The 19,185-nt window shown below is 40.6% G+C and overlaps 1 protein-coding gene across 5 annotated transcripts in view; it reads left to right on the top strand.

Annotated features, from left to right (window-relative positions):
* Positions 1–17,871, top strand: part of SCLT1 (sodium channel and clathrin linker 1) — a 235,649-nt gene extending 217,778 nt beyond the window's left edge. For all 5 annotated transcript variants that reach the window (XM_055550266.1, XM_055550267.1, XM_055550269.1 and 2 more), the window contains 3 exons: positions 6,163–6,241; positions 9,351–9,446; positions 17,357–17,871. In XM_055550266.1, coding sequence (XP_055406241.1) covers positions 6,163–6,241; positions 9,351–9,446; positions 17,357–17,419 — 238 coding nt within the window. In that variant the 3' untranslated portion in view covers positions 17,420–17,871. The remainder of the gene's footprint in view (positions 1–6,162; positions 6,242–9,350; positions 9,447–17,356) is intronic.
* Positions 17,872–19,185: the final 1,314 nt, after the last annotated feature.

Raw genomic sequence — 19,185 nt, forward strand, 5'->3', positions numbered from 1 at the left:
TTGACATACTGCTTTCCTGATTTGGAACCAGTCTGTTGTTTTATGTCCGGTTCTAACTGTTGCTTCCTATAGGTTTTTCGAGAGGCAAGTCAGGTGGTCTGGTATTCCCATCTCTTTCAGAATTTTCCAGTTTGTTGTGATCCACAAAGTCAAAGGCTTTGGCATAGTCAATAAAGCAGAAATAGATATTTTTCCGGAACTCTCTTGCTTTTTCAGTGATCCCTCGGATGTTGGCGATTTGATCTCTGATTTATCTAAGTCACAGATTAAAAAAATTCCTCAACAGTTTCCAGAGAACTAGTATTTTATTTTTACTTGACTAAGCTACTTAAAATTAGTCTCTTTAATATTTGAGATTGAAAAAGTAAACTTTAGAAACAGAAAAAAGGCATCTATTGCCTTTTCTAAATCCAGCTTAAACATCTGGAGGTTCAAGGTTCACATTTTGTTGAAGCCTGGCTTGGAGAATTTTCAGCATTACTTTACTAGTGTGTGAGATGAGTGCAATTGTGCAGTAGTTTGAATATGCTGTCTAGGTTGGTCATAACTTTTCTTCCAAGGTGTAAACATCTTTTAATTTTGTGGCTGAAAAGTTATAACCAACCTAGACAGCATATTCAAAATGCCATTCTTTGGCATTGCCTTTCTTTGGGATTGGAATGAAAATTGACCACTTTAGAGTATTTAGAGTAGTGCTGTGCAAAGTTGCTTCAGTCATGTCTGACTCTGTGACCTATAGACTGTAGCCTGCCAGGCTCCTCTGTCCATTAGATTCTCCAGGCAAGAATACTGGAGTGCGTTGTCATGCCCTCCTACAGGGGACCTTCACAACCCAGGGATCGAACCCATGTCTTTTATATCTCCTGCATTGGCAGGCGGGTTTTTTATCCCTAGCACCGCCACACAGAGTAAGCACTAGGGGAACGTTTGCTATTGTTACTACCATTACCGTTATCTCCACTTTCTTGGTGGAGAGCAGTGTTGCTCACTGTCCAGTGAGGGTGACTTCTTGATACACAATAGAATAGACATTTTCACAGATGAAAAGTAACTTAAAGTTAATAATTTGTTCAAGATGGAGGGGATATATGTGTGTGTATGGCTGATTCATGTTGTTATATGGCAGAAACTAACACAACATTGTAAAGCAGTTATCCTCTGATTAAAAATAAATGCATTTTTTTAAGTTAATAATTTGTATCATTGTGATCCTAAATTTTGTGTGAAATTATTACTAATAGTAATTATTAGAAATTATTTGTATTATTCAAATAAATTGTCATGGGTAAGCAAATAGTGTAGGTATCAAATCATGCAGTAGGTGTTATCTGAAAAGGTATAAACTGAGTGTTGGCCAACTTTATAAATATGATCACTGTATCATCTTCCTCTCCATAGTACTCAGAGGTTATTTCTCATTAGCACTAGTGTGTATACCTTTTAATTGCATTCAGCCCAGAAGGCTGGCCACATTAGTCATTTTGCTTTTCTTTGTTATGGTGAGGAGTAATAGTAATTTAACCCATGCCTCTTACATCTAACCTGCATTGGCAGGTGGATTCTTGACCACTAGTGCCACCTGGGAAGCCCGTAAGCTACACAAGATACTTTAAGCACAGCAATTTATCCTACCCTATTGTCATATGTGTGCATGAATGCTCAGTCGTGTCTGACTCTTTGCAACCCCCTGGACTGTAGCCCGCCAGGCTCCTCTGTCTATGGAAATATCCAGGCAAGAATACTGGAGCAGGTTGCTGTTTCCTCCTTCAAGGGATCTTCCTGAGCCAGGGATCAAACCAGCGTCTCCAATGTCTCCTGCATTGGCAGGTGGATTCTTTACCACTAGCACCACCTGATATTGTTACCACCAAAATTAGCTAAGGTGAAACAATTGAGTTTGTCTGTCATGCACTCACTGACCAGTACTCAAGCTCCTCATTGTCAGTGGCCTGACCTGTACTGATGAAGCCACTGAGTAGGAATGAGCCATTTCCCATTCGTCCGCAAGTTCTGTTATGGCACCATCCATGTTTACTACCCTATAATGAAAAGGACATCTTTTTTGGGTGTTAATTCTAAAAGGTCTTGTAGGTCTTCAGAGAACCGTTCAACTTCAGCTTCTTCAGCGTTACTGGTTGGGGCATAGACTTGGATTACTGTGATATTCAATGGTTTGCCTTGGAAACGAACAGAGATCATTCTGTCGTTTTTGAGATTGCATCCAAGTACTGCATTTTGGACTCTTGTTGACCATGATGGCCACTCCATTTCTTCTGAGGGATTCCTGCCCGCAGTAGTAGATATAATGGTCATCTGAGTTAAATTCACCCATTCCAGTCCATTTCAGTTCGCTGATTCCTAGAATGTCGACATTCACTCTTGCCATCTTGTTTGACCATTTCCAATTTGCCTTGATTCATGGACCTGACATTCCAGGTTCCTATCCAATATTGCTCTTTACAGCATTGGACCTTGCTTCTATCACCAGTCACATCCACAGCTGGGTAAGACCTACAAGACCTTTTAGAACTAATACCCAAAAAAGATGTCCTTTTCATTATAGGGGACTGGAATGCAAAAGTAGGAAGTCAAGAAACACCTGGAGTAACAGGCAAATTTGGCCTTGGAATACGGAATGAAGCAGGGCAAAGACTAATAGAGTTTTGCCAAGAAAATGCACTGGTCATAACAAACACCCTCTTCCAACAACACAAGAGAAGACTCTATACGTGGACATCACCAGATGGTCAACACCGAAATCAGATTGCTTATATTCTTTGCAGCCAAAGATGGAGAAGCTCTATACAGTCAGCAAAAACAAGACCAGGAGCTGACTGTGGCTCAGACCATGAACTCCTTATTGCCAAATTCAGACTGAAATTGAAGAAAGTAGGGAAAACCACTAGACCATTCAGGTATGACCTAAATCAAATCCCTTATGATTATACAGTGGAAGTGAGAAATAGATTTAAGGGCCTAGATCTGATAGATAGAGTGCCTGATGAACTATGGAATGAGGTTCGTGACATTGTACAGGAGACAGGGATCAAGACCATCCCCATGGAAAAGAAATGCAAAGAAGCAAAATGGCTGTCTGGGGAGGCCTTACAAATAGCTGTGAAAAGAAGAGAAGCGAAAAGCAAAGGAGAAAAGGAAAGATATAAACATCTGAATGCAGAGTTCCAGAGAATAGCAAGAAGAGATAAGAAAGCCTTCTTCAGCTATCAATGCAAAGAAATAGAGGAAAACAACAGAATGGGAAAGACTAGGGATCTCTTCAAGAAAATCAGAGATACCAAAGGAACATTTCATGCAAAGATGGGCTCGATAAAGGACAGAAATGGTATGGACCTAACAGAAGCAGAAGATATTAAGAAGAGATGGCAAGAATACACAGAAGAACTGGACAAAAAAGATCTTCACGACCCAGATAATCACGATGGTGTGATCACTGACCTAGAGCCAGATATCCTGGAATGTGAAGTCAAGTGGGCCTTAGAAAGCATCACTACGAACAAAGCTAGTGGAGGTGATGGAATTCCAGTTGAGCTATTCCAAATCCTGAAAGATGATGCTGTGAAAGTGCTGCACTCAATATGCCAGCAAATTTGGAAAACTCAGCAGTGGCCACAGGACTGGAAAAGGTCAGTTTTCATTCCAATCCCAAAGAAAGGCAATGCCAAAGAATGCTCAAACTACCGCACAATTGCACTCATCTCACACATTAGTAAAGTAATGCTCAAAATTCTCCAAGCCAGGCTTCAGCAATATGTGAACCGTGAACTTCCTGATGTTCAAGCTGGTTTTAGAAAAGGCAGAGGAACCAGAGACCAAATTGCCAACATCCGCTGGATCATTGAAAAAGCAAGAGAGTTCCAGAAAAGCATCTATTTCTGCTTTATTGACTATGCCAAAGCCTTTGACTGTGTGGATCACAATCAACTGTGGAAAATTCTGAAAGAGATGGGAATACCAGACCACCTGACCTGCCTCTTGAGAAATTTGTATGCAGGTCAGGAAGCAACAGTTAGAACTGGACATGGAACAACAGACTGGTTCCAAATAGGAAAAGGAGTACGTCAAGGCTGTATATTGTCACCCTGTTTATTTAACTTATATGCAGAGTACATCATGAGAAACGCTGGACTGGAAGAAACACAAGCTGGAATCAAGATTGCCAGGAGAAATATCAATAACCTCAGACATGCAGATGACACCACCCTTATGGCAGAAAGTGAAGAGGAACTCAAAAGCCTCTTGATGAAAGTGAAAGTGGAGAGTGAAAAAGTTGGCTTAAAGCTCAACATTCAGAAAACGAAGATCATGGCATCCGGTCCCATCACTTCATGGGAAATAGATGGGGAAACACTGGAAACAGTGTCAGGCTTTATTTTTTTGGGCTCCAAAATCACTACAGATGGTGACTGCAGCCATGAAATTAAAAGACGCTTATTCCTTGGAAGGAAAGTTATGACCAACCTAGATAGCATATTCAAAAGCAGAGACATTACTTTGCCAACAAAGGTCCGTCTAGTCAAGGCTATGGTTTTTCCTGTGGTCATGTATAGATGTGAGAGTTGGACTGTGAAGAAGGCTGAGTGCCAAAGAATTGATGCTTTTGAACTGTGGTGTTGGAGAAGACTCTTGAGAGTCCCTTGGACTACAAGGAGATCCAACCAGTCCATTCTGAAGGAGATCAGCCCTGGGATTTCTTTGGAAGGAATGATTCTGAAGCTGAAACTCCAGTACTTTGGCCACCTCATGCTAAGAGTTGACTCATTGGAAAAGACTGTGATGCTGGGAGGGATTGGGGGCAAGAGGAGAAGGGGATGGCAGAGGATGAGATGACTGGATGGCATCACTGACTGGATGGACGTGAGTCTGAGTGAAGTCCGGGAGTTGGTGATGGACAGGGAGGCCTGGCGTGCTGCGATTCATGGGGTGGCAAAGAGTCGGACACAACTGAGCGACTGATCTGATCTGATCTGATGTTTACTACCACATGCTTGCACTTGGCCATAAAGAGTGCTCAGTAGATATTTGTGTAATTGATTTGTGGACATTTTTTGTTCTCTCCTATGTATTTATAACAAATAGCTTGCTGATTTTAACAACTATCCATTCAAATATAGGACACTTACAGGACTTACCTGGTTTTTAGGCTCACTTGGAAAAAAATCAAAGCTGATAACTGGAAGTGTTAATCTACTGATTTATTTTAGAAGCAGAAGTAAGGTCAGAGGATAAAAACCAGTCCTGAATGAACTATTTAATACTATTTAATACTCAGAGATTAATTTGATCTGGTAAAAGTTATTTTATTTTTTCTTTATTTTATTTTATTTTTAAACTTTACATAATTGTATTAGTTTTGCCAAATATCAAAATGAATGATCTGGTAAAAGTTATTTTAAAGTCTCCATTGTATCTGCTTCTAACCTGGCACTTTTGAGATTATCTTTGGCCAAAGGGAATATAATGCTTATATGTTGAACAACAACAAAAAAAGATGACACTTACGTGCATAATTCTATCTAATGAAGTATAAAGGATATGAATGCATAAGATAAAGCAAATAACAACCAAAATTTATATTTTAATCCTGAATATATTAAGCTGAAATGGTATTTGGAGTGATTAACATTACCTTAAATTTCCAAGAATTGAGCCTCTCCAAGAAGTGCTATATATGAACATTAAAAACAACAAATACTGTATGTTTAATATGAATATACTTTTATTTTAATGCCAAATAATATCAGTGATATAAGGGATACTTTGGCACTTTTGAAATATGTAAGGGTAAGGGGAGGTTTGATTTTTTTATTGTGGTAAAATACACCTAATATAAAATGGACAATTTTAACCTTTATTTAAATTGTAAATTTACTGTCTCAATCTATTTTAAATGAACAGTTCAGTAGTGTTAAGTGTATTCTCGCTGTTGTACTACCACTCTCCAGAATATATGTGTATATTACAAAGAAATGAGTCATTCCAGATATGGCCTATTAGTAAGCAACTTTTATTTTGCACACAAGATATTTTTTGTTCAGAACATGAACATGTACCTCACTAATAAAGATTCTATTTTGTTAGGTTTTTGAATAGCTATATTAATGGTTTTCTCTTCTTTTCTTTTTCCTCTCTCTTGATTAATAGGAGTGAGCTGAGTCGACAGAAACTTCATACCCAAGAGCTGCTTTCTCAGCTGGAAATGGCAAATGAAAAGGTAGTTGAGGTAAGATAATGGCCCTCCTGGGAAGCGCACACTATAGAATCTTACCTGAGCCAAGTCCAAATTAATTCTCTACTTGGAAATGACCATGCGGATGTGAGTATTTCTTGCAGAAATCATACATAGCACTAAAAGTCCACACATAATATAATGCGAATAAAAGCTTTGGAAGTCAGTGATTCATCATATTTAAATGACAAAGACAGAGCTCCTATTTCAATTTCACCATATAGCTTGTGCTGTTTCAGAAGTGTTAGGATCCTCTTTATTTCTGTGCATGTCTAAGATTTTTTTTTTTAACCCAGTTCCACTAATTTTGTTTTAATCCATCAGAAAAGACATGTAGGAAATACTTTTGCCTACTGGAATATATGAAAGCATTTCTTTACATTAATGCTTTAGAACTAAAGTCAACAAGGGTTTATTGTTGTTTTCGTTGAAGAAAAAGGGTTAAACAATTTCTAGATTATGATTAGAACTTTCTAGAACTCTACTTCTTTATTTGATGTTTTAACTTCTAACATATTTCTTGGAATTTCATTAACAGGCTGTATGGCCCATAGCTCTCTATGGCCTTCCGTAGGAGCCATAGTGAAGTCATTGCTCTTCAGTCTTATAGCATTATAAACTGACATGAGAAATTTAGAAAACAATTAGACCATAGCCATTAAAATACTCTTTGATGTAGCTCCCCCTTCCAGGAATCTGTCCTAAGGAAATAATTTAAAATATGAAAAAAATTTTAAAGGAAAATATTCAACACAGTAATGTTAATTTTTTTGGAAGATCAAAAGCAACTCAAATGATCAGTTAGAAAAAGAACAGTTGCATATATTATGATTTATCTAATCTGGACTCTGCTTTCACCTTTATGGTAGCAGCACAGAAATATGTACCTTATATATCATTTGATTGTAACTATGAAAATGATTATTATAGAGGATGGCAGTTTTTCCTCAGGTTTTCTCTAATGTTAATGATGTGCCTCTTAAATTTAAGGCTACATATTTAAACATCTTGGTAAATTGGAGCAGCTAATAGAGTTCTCTTCATACAATTTAATTTTGCTTTGGGGCACAATAAGAAATAGAATAAGCACATTTTAACAGGATACTGTTATTTCAGTATTTTGTATTACTAGGCATGACAGTCACTCTTACCACTTGTATGTTAGGACACAGGAACTATCTAGTTCAAAAAAACTATATAATAATTCTGTGTGTGCACAGACTTTTTTTTTTTTAGGCTAGTAGTTAAGCGTGGAGAAGGCTAATACATCTTTTAGTTGATAGACTGCTTGCACTTGTCTGCATTACACCGTGTTGTGACAGCCTGACGGTCGTGATGCCTGTGCAGTTGCCTGAGGCTGCTCTAACAGAGGAGGAGAGGCTGGGGTGCCTCAGTCAGCAGATACTGGCTGTCTCTCAGTTCTGGAAGCCGGAAGTCCAGACTCAGGAAGACAGCAGCTCTGGTTCCTTCTGACTTCCCCGGGGGACAGTCTGTTCAGGCCTCTCTCCTCACTTCCAGTAGCCTTAGGCATTCCTTGTCTTGCTGATGGTGTCTTCCTATGTTCTTCCCTTTGTACGTGTCAATCTCTGTGTCCGAATTTCCCCTTCTTATGAAGACACCAGTCACATTGGTTTAGAACCCACCCTAATGACCTCATCTTCACTTAGTCATCAACAAAGAACCTACTCCAAGTAAGGTCGCGTCCATAGCCGAGGGGATAAGGGCTTCAGGGTGTTTCTTTAAATATAACGCAACCCCTACTAGTGCCTTAATAACTCCGTTGACCCTGATACCCTCTGATATGCAGATGTATTGGGAAACTTGGAAAAGATTTCTTCTTTTATTACTGTTGTTTGTTGTTGTTTTAGTCACTAAATTGTGCCTGACCCTCCAGGCTCCTCTGTCCATGGGATATTCTAGGCAAGAATACTGGAGTGGGTTGGTATTGTTTCTCCAGAGGATCTTCTTGACCCAGGGATTGAACCCATGTCTCCTGCATTGCAGGAGAGCTGGTGGCTCGGACGGTGAAGCGTCTGCCTGCAATGCAGGAGAGCCAGGTTCAGTTCCTGGGTCGAGAAGATCCCCTGGAGAAGGCAGTGGCACCCCATTCTGGCACTCTTGCCTGGAAAATCCCATGGACAGAGGAGCCTGACAGGCTACAGTCCATGGGGTCACAAAGAGTCAGACACGACTGAGCGACTTCACTTTCACTTTCTCCTTCATTGCAGGCAGTTTCTTTACCACTGAGCCACCAGGGAAGCCCCACCTTCTCTTTTTTAAATAATACTTTCAGCATATAAATCATTTAAGATAAGTCTCAATAGTGCAAATGTTACTTGCTCAGTCGTGTCTGACTCTTGTGACCCCGTTGACTGTAGCCCACCAGGCTCCTCTGTCCATAGGATTCTCTAGGCTAAATACTGGAGTGGGTTGCCATTCCCTTCTCCAAGGGATCTTCCTGACCCAGGGATCAAACCTGGATCTCCTGCACTGCAGGCAGATTCTTTACTGCTGAGCCACCAGGGAAGCCCTAAGATAAGCCTAATTCTGTAAAAATCAGGATTTCTGGAATGAGTATTTTCTGCTCCTTGACTTTAATAATGTATGCACAATGTCACCACTTCCCTGGAAGCTCTGCGAGCACAGTGGTTCAAGCGCCCCAGCCAACAGTGTACGCATCACCCGAGAACCTGACAAAAAGCGCAGTGTGTCAGACTGAGCCCACCGCTTGTGACACTCTGCTTGTGAGGCCCAGGTCTGTGCTCTCGCACTCACAGGTGACACAGAGCAGTTTTCTAGCATCTCATACTGAACGTCCTCGTCTTGACTTCAGGTTCACTTTGCTTTGGATTTAATTCACTTCCTTTGGTGGTTTGTGACAGCGGTGGGTGGTGGTGGGGGCGGGGAAGACACCAATTTAGTCTTAATGTAAAACCAGCTTTGAACTTTGGCGTTCATAACTTGAAAAATATGAATTTGGAGATACATTGTCATTACATTTTGTAAGTGATAAAATGATGTTCAGATTTTTCATTGATAATTCCATGAAACACCTCCATGCCACGTACAGGTTTCTAACTTGTCTTATATTTCCCCTTAATAGAATGAAAAGTTAATTCTAGAGCACCAGGAAAAATCCAACAGACTTCAGAGGCGGCTGAGTGAAGCGGAACAGAGAGCTGCTTCGGCCTCCCAGCAGGTAGGAAGCATCCTCATTATGCCTGGATGATGAGAGTCTGAGTAAGTCACAGATTAAAAACATTCCTCAACAGTTTCCAGAAAACTAGCATTTTATTTTTATTTGACTAAGCTACTTAAAAATTAGTCTCTTTAATATTTGAGATTGAAAAAGTAAACTTTAGAAACAGAAATAAACATCACCTGAGTCTAGAATTGCACTGTCCAATATGGATAGATGTAGCCACTAGCCGCTGTTTACATTTAAGTCAGTTAAATTGAAATCCTCACACTAGTCAGATTTCACATCAAAAGCTGCATGAAGCCGTGACTGTCATATTGGCCAGCATCAAACAGAACAGCTCCACAGTCTTCACAGTGAGCACTGCTCTAGAATTATGTTCTGCCTAAAACTAGGCAGGTATTCACTGAGAGATTTGAAAGTGAATCACATTGCTTTGAATATAGTGTTCCAAATTGCACTAACTGTTTTTATTGCAGTTTTTAAATAGAAAAAAATTACCTAGCTTATAGGTTTAACTTCATTTAATGGACATTAGTATGTGACCATATAAATCTCAAATACCACATAAAAGTTGTCCAATGGGAAATAGAGTAGAAAATGCAGAACATGCATGAAATAATAAGGGGCAGTTACTCATAATGCTCACATATCATATAAATGAAATGGGCCATTTGTTCTAAAGTAGGAGCAAATAGTCTCTCCTGTTAGGAACGAAATGAGAGGAGTTTAGTGATTATAAAGATAGGCTGGAAACAGATAGTTTAGACAGAAACAAACCAAATGTATTATTATATTTGGTTATAAATTTACTGTTTCGATCAAAATTAACATTATTCTTAGATATTATTAGTCTAATAATTAACATTATTCTTGGATAATTTCATATATAGTAAAGCAATTAACTCTAAATACTCACGGAATTCAGTTTGTGATATTTATAGATTTCTTTGTTAACCTGCTTCTGGTATGAGCATGGCGTGGCTCTCAAAATCCAATCATAACTTGCCCTTCTGTTACCTTTCCTTCTTAAAAGTAATTATAGTTTTATAAGGTAAGTTTAATTTCTTATGAAATTATGGACTGATGGATGAGCTAATTATTTAAGAATTCATTTATTCATTTAGATTATAAGGTTACAGGAGCCAACATGTTCAGGGCAGTATCTTGAGTGGAGGTATTTTGGTGTCTGGCAAATAACCTTGTACCATTAATTAGCCCTGTGACCTTGGACAGTTTCAACATCTCTAAGCCTTAGTCTGTTCATGTTTAGGATAATAACACCTCCCTGATAGAGTTATTGAAAGATCAAAGGAGTTAACACATACAAAGTTCTTAGCATGGTCATTAAGTGGTAAATAGGTAATTAGATACATAGAAATTAAATTTCTACATCACAGTCTTTAAAGCTTCAAGTTTATCTTTTTTAAGGACCGTGGTAAATAAAGTGAAAGTTGCTCAGTCTTGTCCAACTCTTTGCAACCGCATGGACTATACAGTGCATAGCAGGCCAGAATACTGGAGTGGGTAGCTGTTCCCTTCTCCAGGGGATCTTCCCAACCCAGGGATCAAACCCAGGTTTCCTGCATTACAGGCAGATTTTTTACCAGCTGCGCCACAAGGGAAGCCCTGTGGTAAAGAAAATGCCTACTTAAAATCAGCTCCCTTGGAGTTGGATAGTAACAAGAGTCCAGTTACAGAACCTTGATGATATAATCCAGTTGGCATCTACTCCCATCCCCTTCCCAACAGCATTAAACCTCAACAGTCCACAGTAATATTTCTCCTGTTATTTAAACTCTCCAATGGCAGAGATTCTCCTAATCTCTTTGTGAGCCTGTTTTAAAATGTTTTGTCAGTAACTGCCTTACAGATTTTTCTTAAAATTTTTTGTTCCTGCCATTCTGTTCTCATTTGAATACGAAAAGTAATCATTGACCATTTTCCCCAAACACAAAGAGGAATTTATTCCTTGGGGTCAGTTTTTTGTTTTGTTTTGTTTTGTTTTCTATTTTAAAAGTATTCAACTTATAAACTTTGTTTCTAAGACATATATTCAATTTTTAAAATTTTTATCTTTGCCTTCTCTGAATCCTTTCTAACTTTCCCATGTTCTTCCAGAAATTGGGAACTGCTGTTAGAAATACTATCCTGCTAAGGGCTTGATATTCAGTAAAGTAAAGGGGTTAAAAGATTATTGTTGTCTCTCACATGCTGTCTTCACTCAGGCCGTCCAGCATCTCCTCATCGGCTCAGCACAGACCCTGCGCTGTACTCACTGAGTTGTGCTCGGAACGTGCTATTGCGATCAGCGTTTTCTGTAGGGCCTTCCTCCGTCTTGGGACAATGGTATAGACGGTTAGATGTTCTGAGTGCGTCACTCTAAGCTACTGAATGCCGCATGGTGTTCTTTTCACTGTATGGGATTTTTTAAAACCAGTGTGGTGACACAAAACCTAGAAACGATGAAAATAAATTAATGTGACTATGTAGAGATTTCAGATTTCTGCGTAAAAAAGTAACGTCAGTGACAAACTGAGAAAAATAGTTGCAGTGTATAATGAAAGGCTCCTGTTCTAAACAGAGTGGCTAATCAACAACAACGGAAAAGAAGTGCTGCAGTGGAGCAGAGTGCACAGAAGATAAAAGACAGATGGAATAAAGTGGACTTCACTAGGGGAAAAATGAGAGCTGTGTATAGTACTTTATCATTCTTCAAAAACAGTGAAGCAATAATGTGCATGTATTCTCATGTAGGATACTTTAAGAAGTTTGTTTAGAGGCTGGGAGTGGTGGTTGTATCTGGGAAGAGGGATGTGGAATGAAGGCGGGAATGAAGATGGGAAGGCTTCCTTTACACTGTATGCTCTTTTGTCAGATCAGATCAGATCAGATCAGTTGCTCAGTCATGTCCAACTCTTTGTGACCCCATGAATCGCAGCACGCCAGGCCTCCCTGTCCGTCACAAACCCCCAGAGTTCACTCAGACTCACGTCCATCGAATCACTGATGCCATCCAGCCATCTCATCCTCTGTCGTCCCCTTCTCCTCTTGCCCCCAATCCCTCCCAGCATCACAGTCTTTTACAATGAGTCAACTCTTCGCATGAGGTGGCCAAAGTACTGGAGTTTCAGCTTTAGCATCATTCCCTCCAAAGAAATCCCAGGGCTGATCTCCTTCAGAATGGACTGGTTGGATCTCCTTGCAGTCCAAGGGACTCTCAAGAGTCTTCTCCAACACCACAGTTCAAAAGCATCAATTCTTTGGCGCTCAGCCTTCTTCACAGTCCAACTCTCACATCCATACATGACTGCAGAAAAAACCATAGCCTTGACTAGATGGACCTTTGTTGGCAAAGTAATGTCTTTGCTTTTGAACATGCTATCTAGGTTGGTCATAACTTTCCCTTCCAAGGAGTAAGCGTCTTTTAATTTCATGGCTGCAGTCACCATCTGTAGTGATTTTGGAGCCCAGAAAAATAAAGTCTGACACTGTTTCCACTGTTTCCCCATCTATTTCCCATGAAGTTGTGGGACCGGATGCCATGATCTTCGTTTTCTGAATGTTGAGCTTTAAGCCAACTTTTTCACTCTCCTCTTTCACTTTCATCAAGAGGCTTTTTAGTTCCTCTTCACTTTCTGCCATAAGGGTGGTGTCATTTGCATATCTGAGGTTACTGATATTTCTCCCGGCAATCTTGATTCCAGCTTGTGTTTCTTCCAGTCCAGCGTTTCTCATGATGTACTCTGCATATAAGTTAAATAATCAGGGTGACAATATACAGCCTTGACGAACTCCTTTTCCTATTTGGAACCAGTCTGTTGTTCCATGTCCAGTTCTAACTGTTGCTTCCTGACCTGCATACAGATTTCTCAAGAGGCAGGTCAGGTGGTCTGGTATTCCCATCTCTTTCAGAATTTTCCACAGTTGATTGTGATCCACACAGTCAAAGGCTTTGGCATAGTCAATAAAGCAGAAATAGATGCTTTTCTGGAACTCTCTTGCTTTTTCCATGATCCACTGGATGTTGGCAATTTGATCTCTGGTTCCTCTGCCTTTTCTAAAACCAGCTTGAATATCTGGAAGTTCACAGTTCACATATTACTGAAGCCTGGCTTGGAGAATTTTGAGCATTACTTTACTAGTGTGCGAGATGAGTGCAATTGTGTGGTAGTTTGAGCATTCTTTGGCATTGCCTTTCTTTGGGATTGGAATGAAAACTGACCTTTTCCAGTCCTGTGGCCACTGCTGAGTTTTCCAAATTTGCTGGCATATTGAGTGCAGCACTTTCACAGCATCATCTTTCAGGATTTGGAATAGCTCAACTGGAATTCCATCACCTCCACTAGCTTTGTTTGTAGTGATGCTTTCTAAGGCCCACTTGACTTCACATTCCAGGATGTCTGGCTCTAGGTCAGTGATCACACCATTATGATTATCTGGGTCGTGAAGATCTTTTTTGTACAGTTCTTCTGTGTATTCTTGCCATCTCTTCTTAATATCTTCTGCTTCTGTTAGGTCCGTACCATTTCTATCCTTTATCGAGCCCATCTTTGCATGAAATATTCCTTTCGTATCTCTGATTTTCTTGAAGAGATCCCTAGTCTTTCCCATTCTGTTGTTTTCCTCTGTTTCTTTGCATTGATCGCTGAGGAAGGCTTTCTTATCTCTTCTTGCTATTCTCTGGAACTCTGCATTCAGATGTTTATATCTTTCCTTTTCTCCTTTGCTTTTCGCTTCTCTTCTTTTCACAGCTATTTGTAAGGCCTCCCCAGACAGCCATTTTGCTTCTTTGCATTTCTTTTCCATGGGGATGGTCTTGATCCCTGTCTCCTGTACAATGTCACAAACCTCATTCCATAGTTCATCAGGCACTCTATCTATCAGATCTAGGCCCTTAAATCTATTTCTCACTTCCACTGTATAATCATAAGGGATTTGATTTAGGTCATACCTGAATGGTCTAGTGGTTTTCCCTACTTTCTTCAATTTCAGTCTGAATTTGGCAATAAGGAGTTCATGGTCTGAGCCACAGTCAGCTCCTGGTCTTGTTTTTGCTGACTGTATAGAGCTTCTCCATCTTTGGCTGCAAAGAATATAAGCAGTCTGATTTTGGTGTTGACCATCTGGTGATGTCCACGTATAGAGTCTTCTCTTGTGTTGTTGGAAGAGGGTGTTTGTTATGACCAGTGCATTTTCTTGGCAAAACTCTATTAGTCTTTGCCCTGCTTCATTCCGTATTCCAAGGCCAAATTTGCCTGTTACTCCAGGTGTTTCTTGACTTCCTACTTTTGCATTCCAGTCCCCTATAATGAAAAGGACATCTTTTTTGGGTGTTAGTTCTAAAAGGTCTTGTAGGTCTTCAGAGAACCGTTCAGCTTCTTCAGCGTTACTGGTTGGGGCATAGACTTGGATTACTGTGATATTCAATGGTTTGCCTTGGAAACGAACAGAGATCATTCTGTCGTTTTCGAGATTGCATCCAAGTACTGCATTTCGGACTCTTTTGTTGACCATGATGGCCACTCCATTTCTTCTGAGGGATTCCTGCCCGCAGTAGTAGATATGATGGTCATCTGAGTTAAATTCACCCATTCCAGTCCATTTCAGTTCGCTGATTCCTAGAATGTCGACATTCACTCTTGCCATCTCTTGTTTGACCACTTCCAATTAGCCTTGATTCATGGACCTGACATTCCAGGTTCCTATGCAATATTGCTCTTTACAGCATCGGACCTTGCTTCTATCACCAGTCACATCCACAGCTGGGTATTCTTTTTGCTTTGGCTCCATCCCTTCATTCTTTCTGGAGTTATTTCTCCACTGATCTCCAGTAGCATATTGGGCACCTACTGACCTGGGGAGTTTCTCTTTCAGTATCCTATCATTTTGCCTTTTCATACTGTTCATGGGGTTCTCAAGGCAAGAATACTGAAGTGGTTTGCCATTCCCTTCTCCAGTGGACCACATTCTGTCAAATCTCTCCACCATGACCCGCCTGTCTTGGGTTGCCCCACGGGCATGGCTTAGTTTCATTAAGTTAGACAAGGCTGTGGTCCTAGTGTGATTAGATTGACTATTTTCTGTGAGTATGGTTTCAGTGTGTTTGCCCTCTGATGCCCTCTTGCAACACCTACCATCTTACTTGGGTTTCTCTTACCTTGGGCGTGGGGTATCTCTTCACGGCTGCTCCAGCAAAGCGCAGCCATTGCTCCTTACCTTGGACAAGGGGTATCTCCTCACCGCCGCCCTTCCTGACCTTCAATGTGGGATAGCTCTTCTAGGCCCTCCTGCGCCCGCGCAGCCACGGGCCCGGGCTCTTTTGTACTGTTAGATATTTTTCACCTTGTGTGCCGGGATCCAGCCCCGGTGGATCCAGGGAATTTGAAGCGGGGACGGCGTCGGCAAGGATCAGGAAACAATTGCTTAATTAAACGTTAATTAAGGATATAAAGAGTGGTTAGATAAGGCTAGCTCAGTGAGGAAATTCAGTGGAGAGAAGAGGCTGAAATAAGGATAGCTCAGTGAGGAAATTCAGTGGAGAAAAGAGGCTGAATAATTCAGCCAGAAGGTGAGAGAAAGAACGACACGGGGAGACCAAGTTTCAGTGAATAATGCCTGCACTTTATTTTCCAAAGTAGTTTTTATACCTTAAGTTATGCCTAGAGGATAATGGAGGAAGGGGTAGAGTCATGCAGTAAGCCAGGCTTTCTTCCTGCAAACTTATCATATGCAAAAGTTTAGGTGATTTGCATCATCTTCTGGCCCAGAGGCCTGTTAACATTTTAAGACCCTTTCTTCAGAAAACTTATTTTTCTCTAAAAGTGATTAGTCAGGCGCCACCCTCCAAAAGCATTAGATAAAGTTGCATTCCTATAGGGCAAAGGTGTGGTGGGCTATAACAAGAAAAAGAATTAATTCAAGGGTCCAAGGTTACAAACATTAAAGCTACTACTTACACCAATTATATTAATCAATACACTGCCAGGGACACAGCAGGTAAGGGATATGGAGACTTAGCAGCAAACATTGGCCCAACAAGTGAAAAACCCTTCACCAATACAATTTCTAATCAATCTTTTAACTGCTGAAAGGAATCGGTGTTTAGACAGTTTAGAACATCTCATGCCTCTCACAGTTGGGAGGCTCTGAGCAATCACATGTGGCCGGAAAAACCTATTCAGGCAGGCTAGAGGACTTCCAAAGGAGTTTGTAGGTTGAAACACTATCACACCCAGGAATTATTAACTGGAGCTGTAAGTTAACTGTTTTTTTCAGAGAGAGGTAGTGGGGGACAGCCCCCTGTAAAGTCAGAGGTGTAGGTGAGAGCACAAAGCAGAAAGTAGGCAGACTCTGGTTTTGGGGGTAGACGCTCGAGAATTTCCAGGGGGACTCCTGAGGCTCCATCCCGCTTTGCGTATGCCGAGCCTCCTTCCTCATGACCTTTGCCACGGGCGGAGCTTCTCAGGCCAGCTCCTGGCACTTGTGTCTATGTCATCAGTTCCAACTTAATATTTAAGGATTATTTTCTCAGTAGACTCACTATGACCTGTCATCATCTTTTTATTATCAGCCCTGCACTGTGCGGGCTTGCACGTAGTTTGTGTTCTAGTCTCTTTCCTGGGTAACGTTTGTCTAGATGCCTGTCATCCATCCGTTAAATATGTTTTGGAATTGTAAGTATATCACTGAGCTGTGGAAAGTCATATTTGACACACACATCTCTAGTGTAATCATTTTAAAGTCTCAAGAGTAAAAGAGAAATGAACACAAAAAGTGACCTCTTACAAGACGCCTTACAATAAAGTTGTTTTCAGTAATTGTAAGTTGTGATGCGTTACACTTTGTACTAGTCTAAGATCTTCCATAGAAAAAGTTAACTACTTACTGATTGTTCATTTCGATTGCAGCTCAGTGCAATGACAGTGCAGAGAAGAAGAGCAGCCTCCATGATGAATCTGGAAAATATTTAAAATTATGCAGCGTTCACTCACAGAACCCTAGAATTGGGGAAGCGGTTGACCAGAAGTGTATTAAAATGGTAAAACCTGCATAGAGGGTCATTTTGCACACGCATTTTCCATTCTGTCTGGAGGGTTCTTGGAAAACAGAAGAGTGACAGCTTCCTGTAAGTAAAAGATAATCCGATATTGAGCTTCGGTGGAGAATAAAGCCCACTGGGAAGAACGCACCGCCTTCATCAACGTGTCTATTTTTTAATTCCTCCTTTTTCCCTTGGAAAAGAATCATAATTTTCAAACTATGCTAATCATGAGAGAGAGTTTTTTTAAAAATGCAAGAATTTTAGTATTTCAGGCTTCAGGATTTGAGAATTTCACATCTGTTACTCATAACTCATTTTTAAAGTTCCCAAGTCTCCATTTTATTATGAACTCACATGTAATAAATCATGTACTTCCTAAAATGATGCTCTCATGTATTTTAATGTATAATGTATAATTTTTACCTTGTGTGATTTTCAGTATTTATCAAATATTGATATTTAAGAATTTGGGAAGGTTCCCATTTGTCTGGGGTTTTGGATTTTGAGGTGTTTTTCTTTTGTTTTGTTTTCGCTATTACTCAAAGCAGTATGGATCAAAGGGAATCCTAAGTTCTGAGACTGCGTGGTACTGAACTGTTGGCATCCTGTTGATTTTCATAGACCCTTTGTAGTCACTCACTCTCTGCTGCTAGTTTGAACGTGGCGCTCCCTGCTTTCTATAATCGGCTTAGGTGGGTTTGCACCTGGACAGAAAGTTAGGAGACCATTGTGGTAGTCCAAAGGCAATGAGGTGGCATGAGAATGCGCACCTGTAAATGTCCAACCAACAGTCGGAAGTTTAGGACTGGTGCCCACAAATTGAGACAGTCACGGGGTCTTTGGCCTGGAGCTGAGATCTGAAACCACGAGGGTCGGGGCCGGCCCTGAGGCCCTGTGTGATGTACTCTCACTACCTCGTCCCCTGCATTGCTTGTGCTCTGTCCCTGATGCCCTTCCGTACTTCCCATCATTACGTTTTCCTCCTCCTCCACACAGGGTCTCTGCTCACACTTTGCTATTTGCATATCCTTCAAGTGTGCCGCTCCCCACAAACCCCTGCCTCAGGCTGCTTCCCCAGACTCAGCAAGGTCCCTTTGTTGTATTGCTCTTAATCTATGCTCTGTTTTTTCCTGTATAGCACTTAAGAAAATCTGTAACTCTTTTTGAAGCTTTTACTTTAATGTTATCTCCTTCCCAACAGACTACAAGCTCCTTGAGAGCAGAACTGTCCATCACGCATCGTTGTATCCTTAGCGCTCAGCGTGGCTCCCGGAGCACAGAAGGTGTTCAGAGCTGTCTGCTTAAAAACTGAAAAAGAGTCTTTAAGGAGAGACCTTAGAAAATGTCTTTGTTGGTTGAATGAGCTCAGGAAGAAATGTCACTGGAGGAGACTGAATAAGAGCAGTGAGAGGCTGGTAACCAAGAGAATCTAGTATGATAAAAACTGAAGGGTGGATGGAATCTAGGCAGGAGGGAGCCAGTGGTCGCTAGTGTCAGACACGATGACGAGATGATAGTACAGACATGACAGTTAAATGGCAGGTAGGCGCTCAGCTTATTTCCATTTCTTGTAAGATTTTTCATTTGACTATCTAAATTCCCTCCCGTGTCATTCACAGACTGGGTTATAAGAGCTATGTTCATATTTATATTTAGAATATAATGTTTACTTTTTAAACTTTTAATCAGAGAAAA

The sequence above is a fragment of the Bubalus kerabau genome, chromosome 16 (assembly GCF_029407905.1).
Source record: "Bubalus kerabau isolate K-KA32 ecotype Philippines breed swamp buffalo chromosome 16, PCC_UOA_SB_1v2, whole genome shotgun sequence".
Taxonomy (NCBI): Eukaryota; Metazoa; Chordata; class Mammalia; order Artiodactyla; family Bovidae; genus Bubalus; species Bubalus kerabau.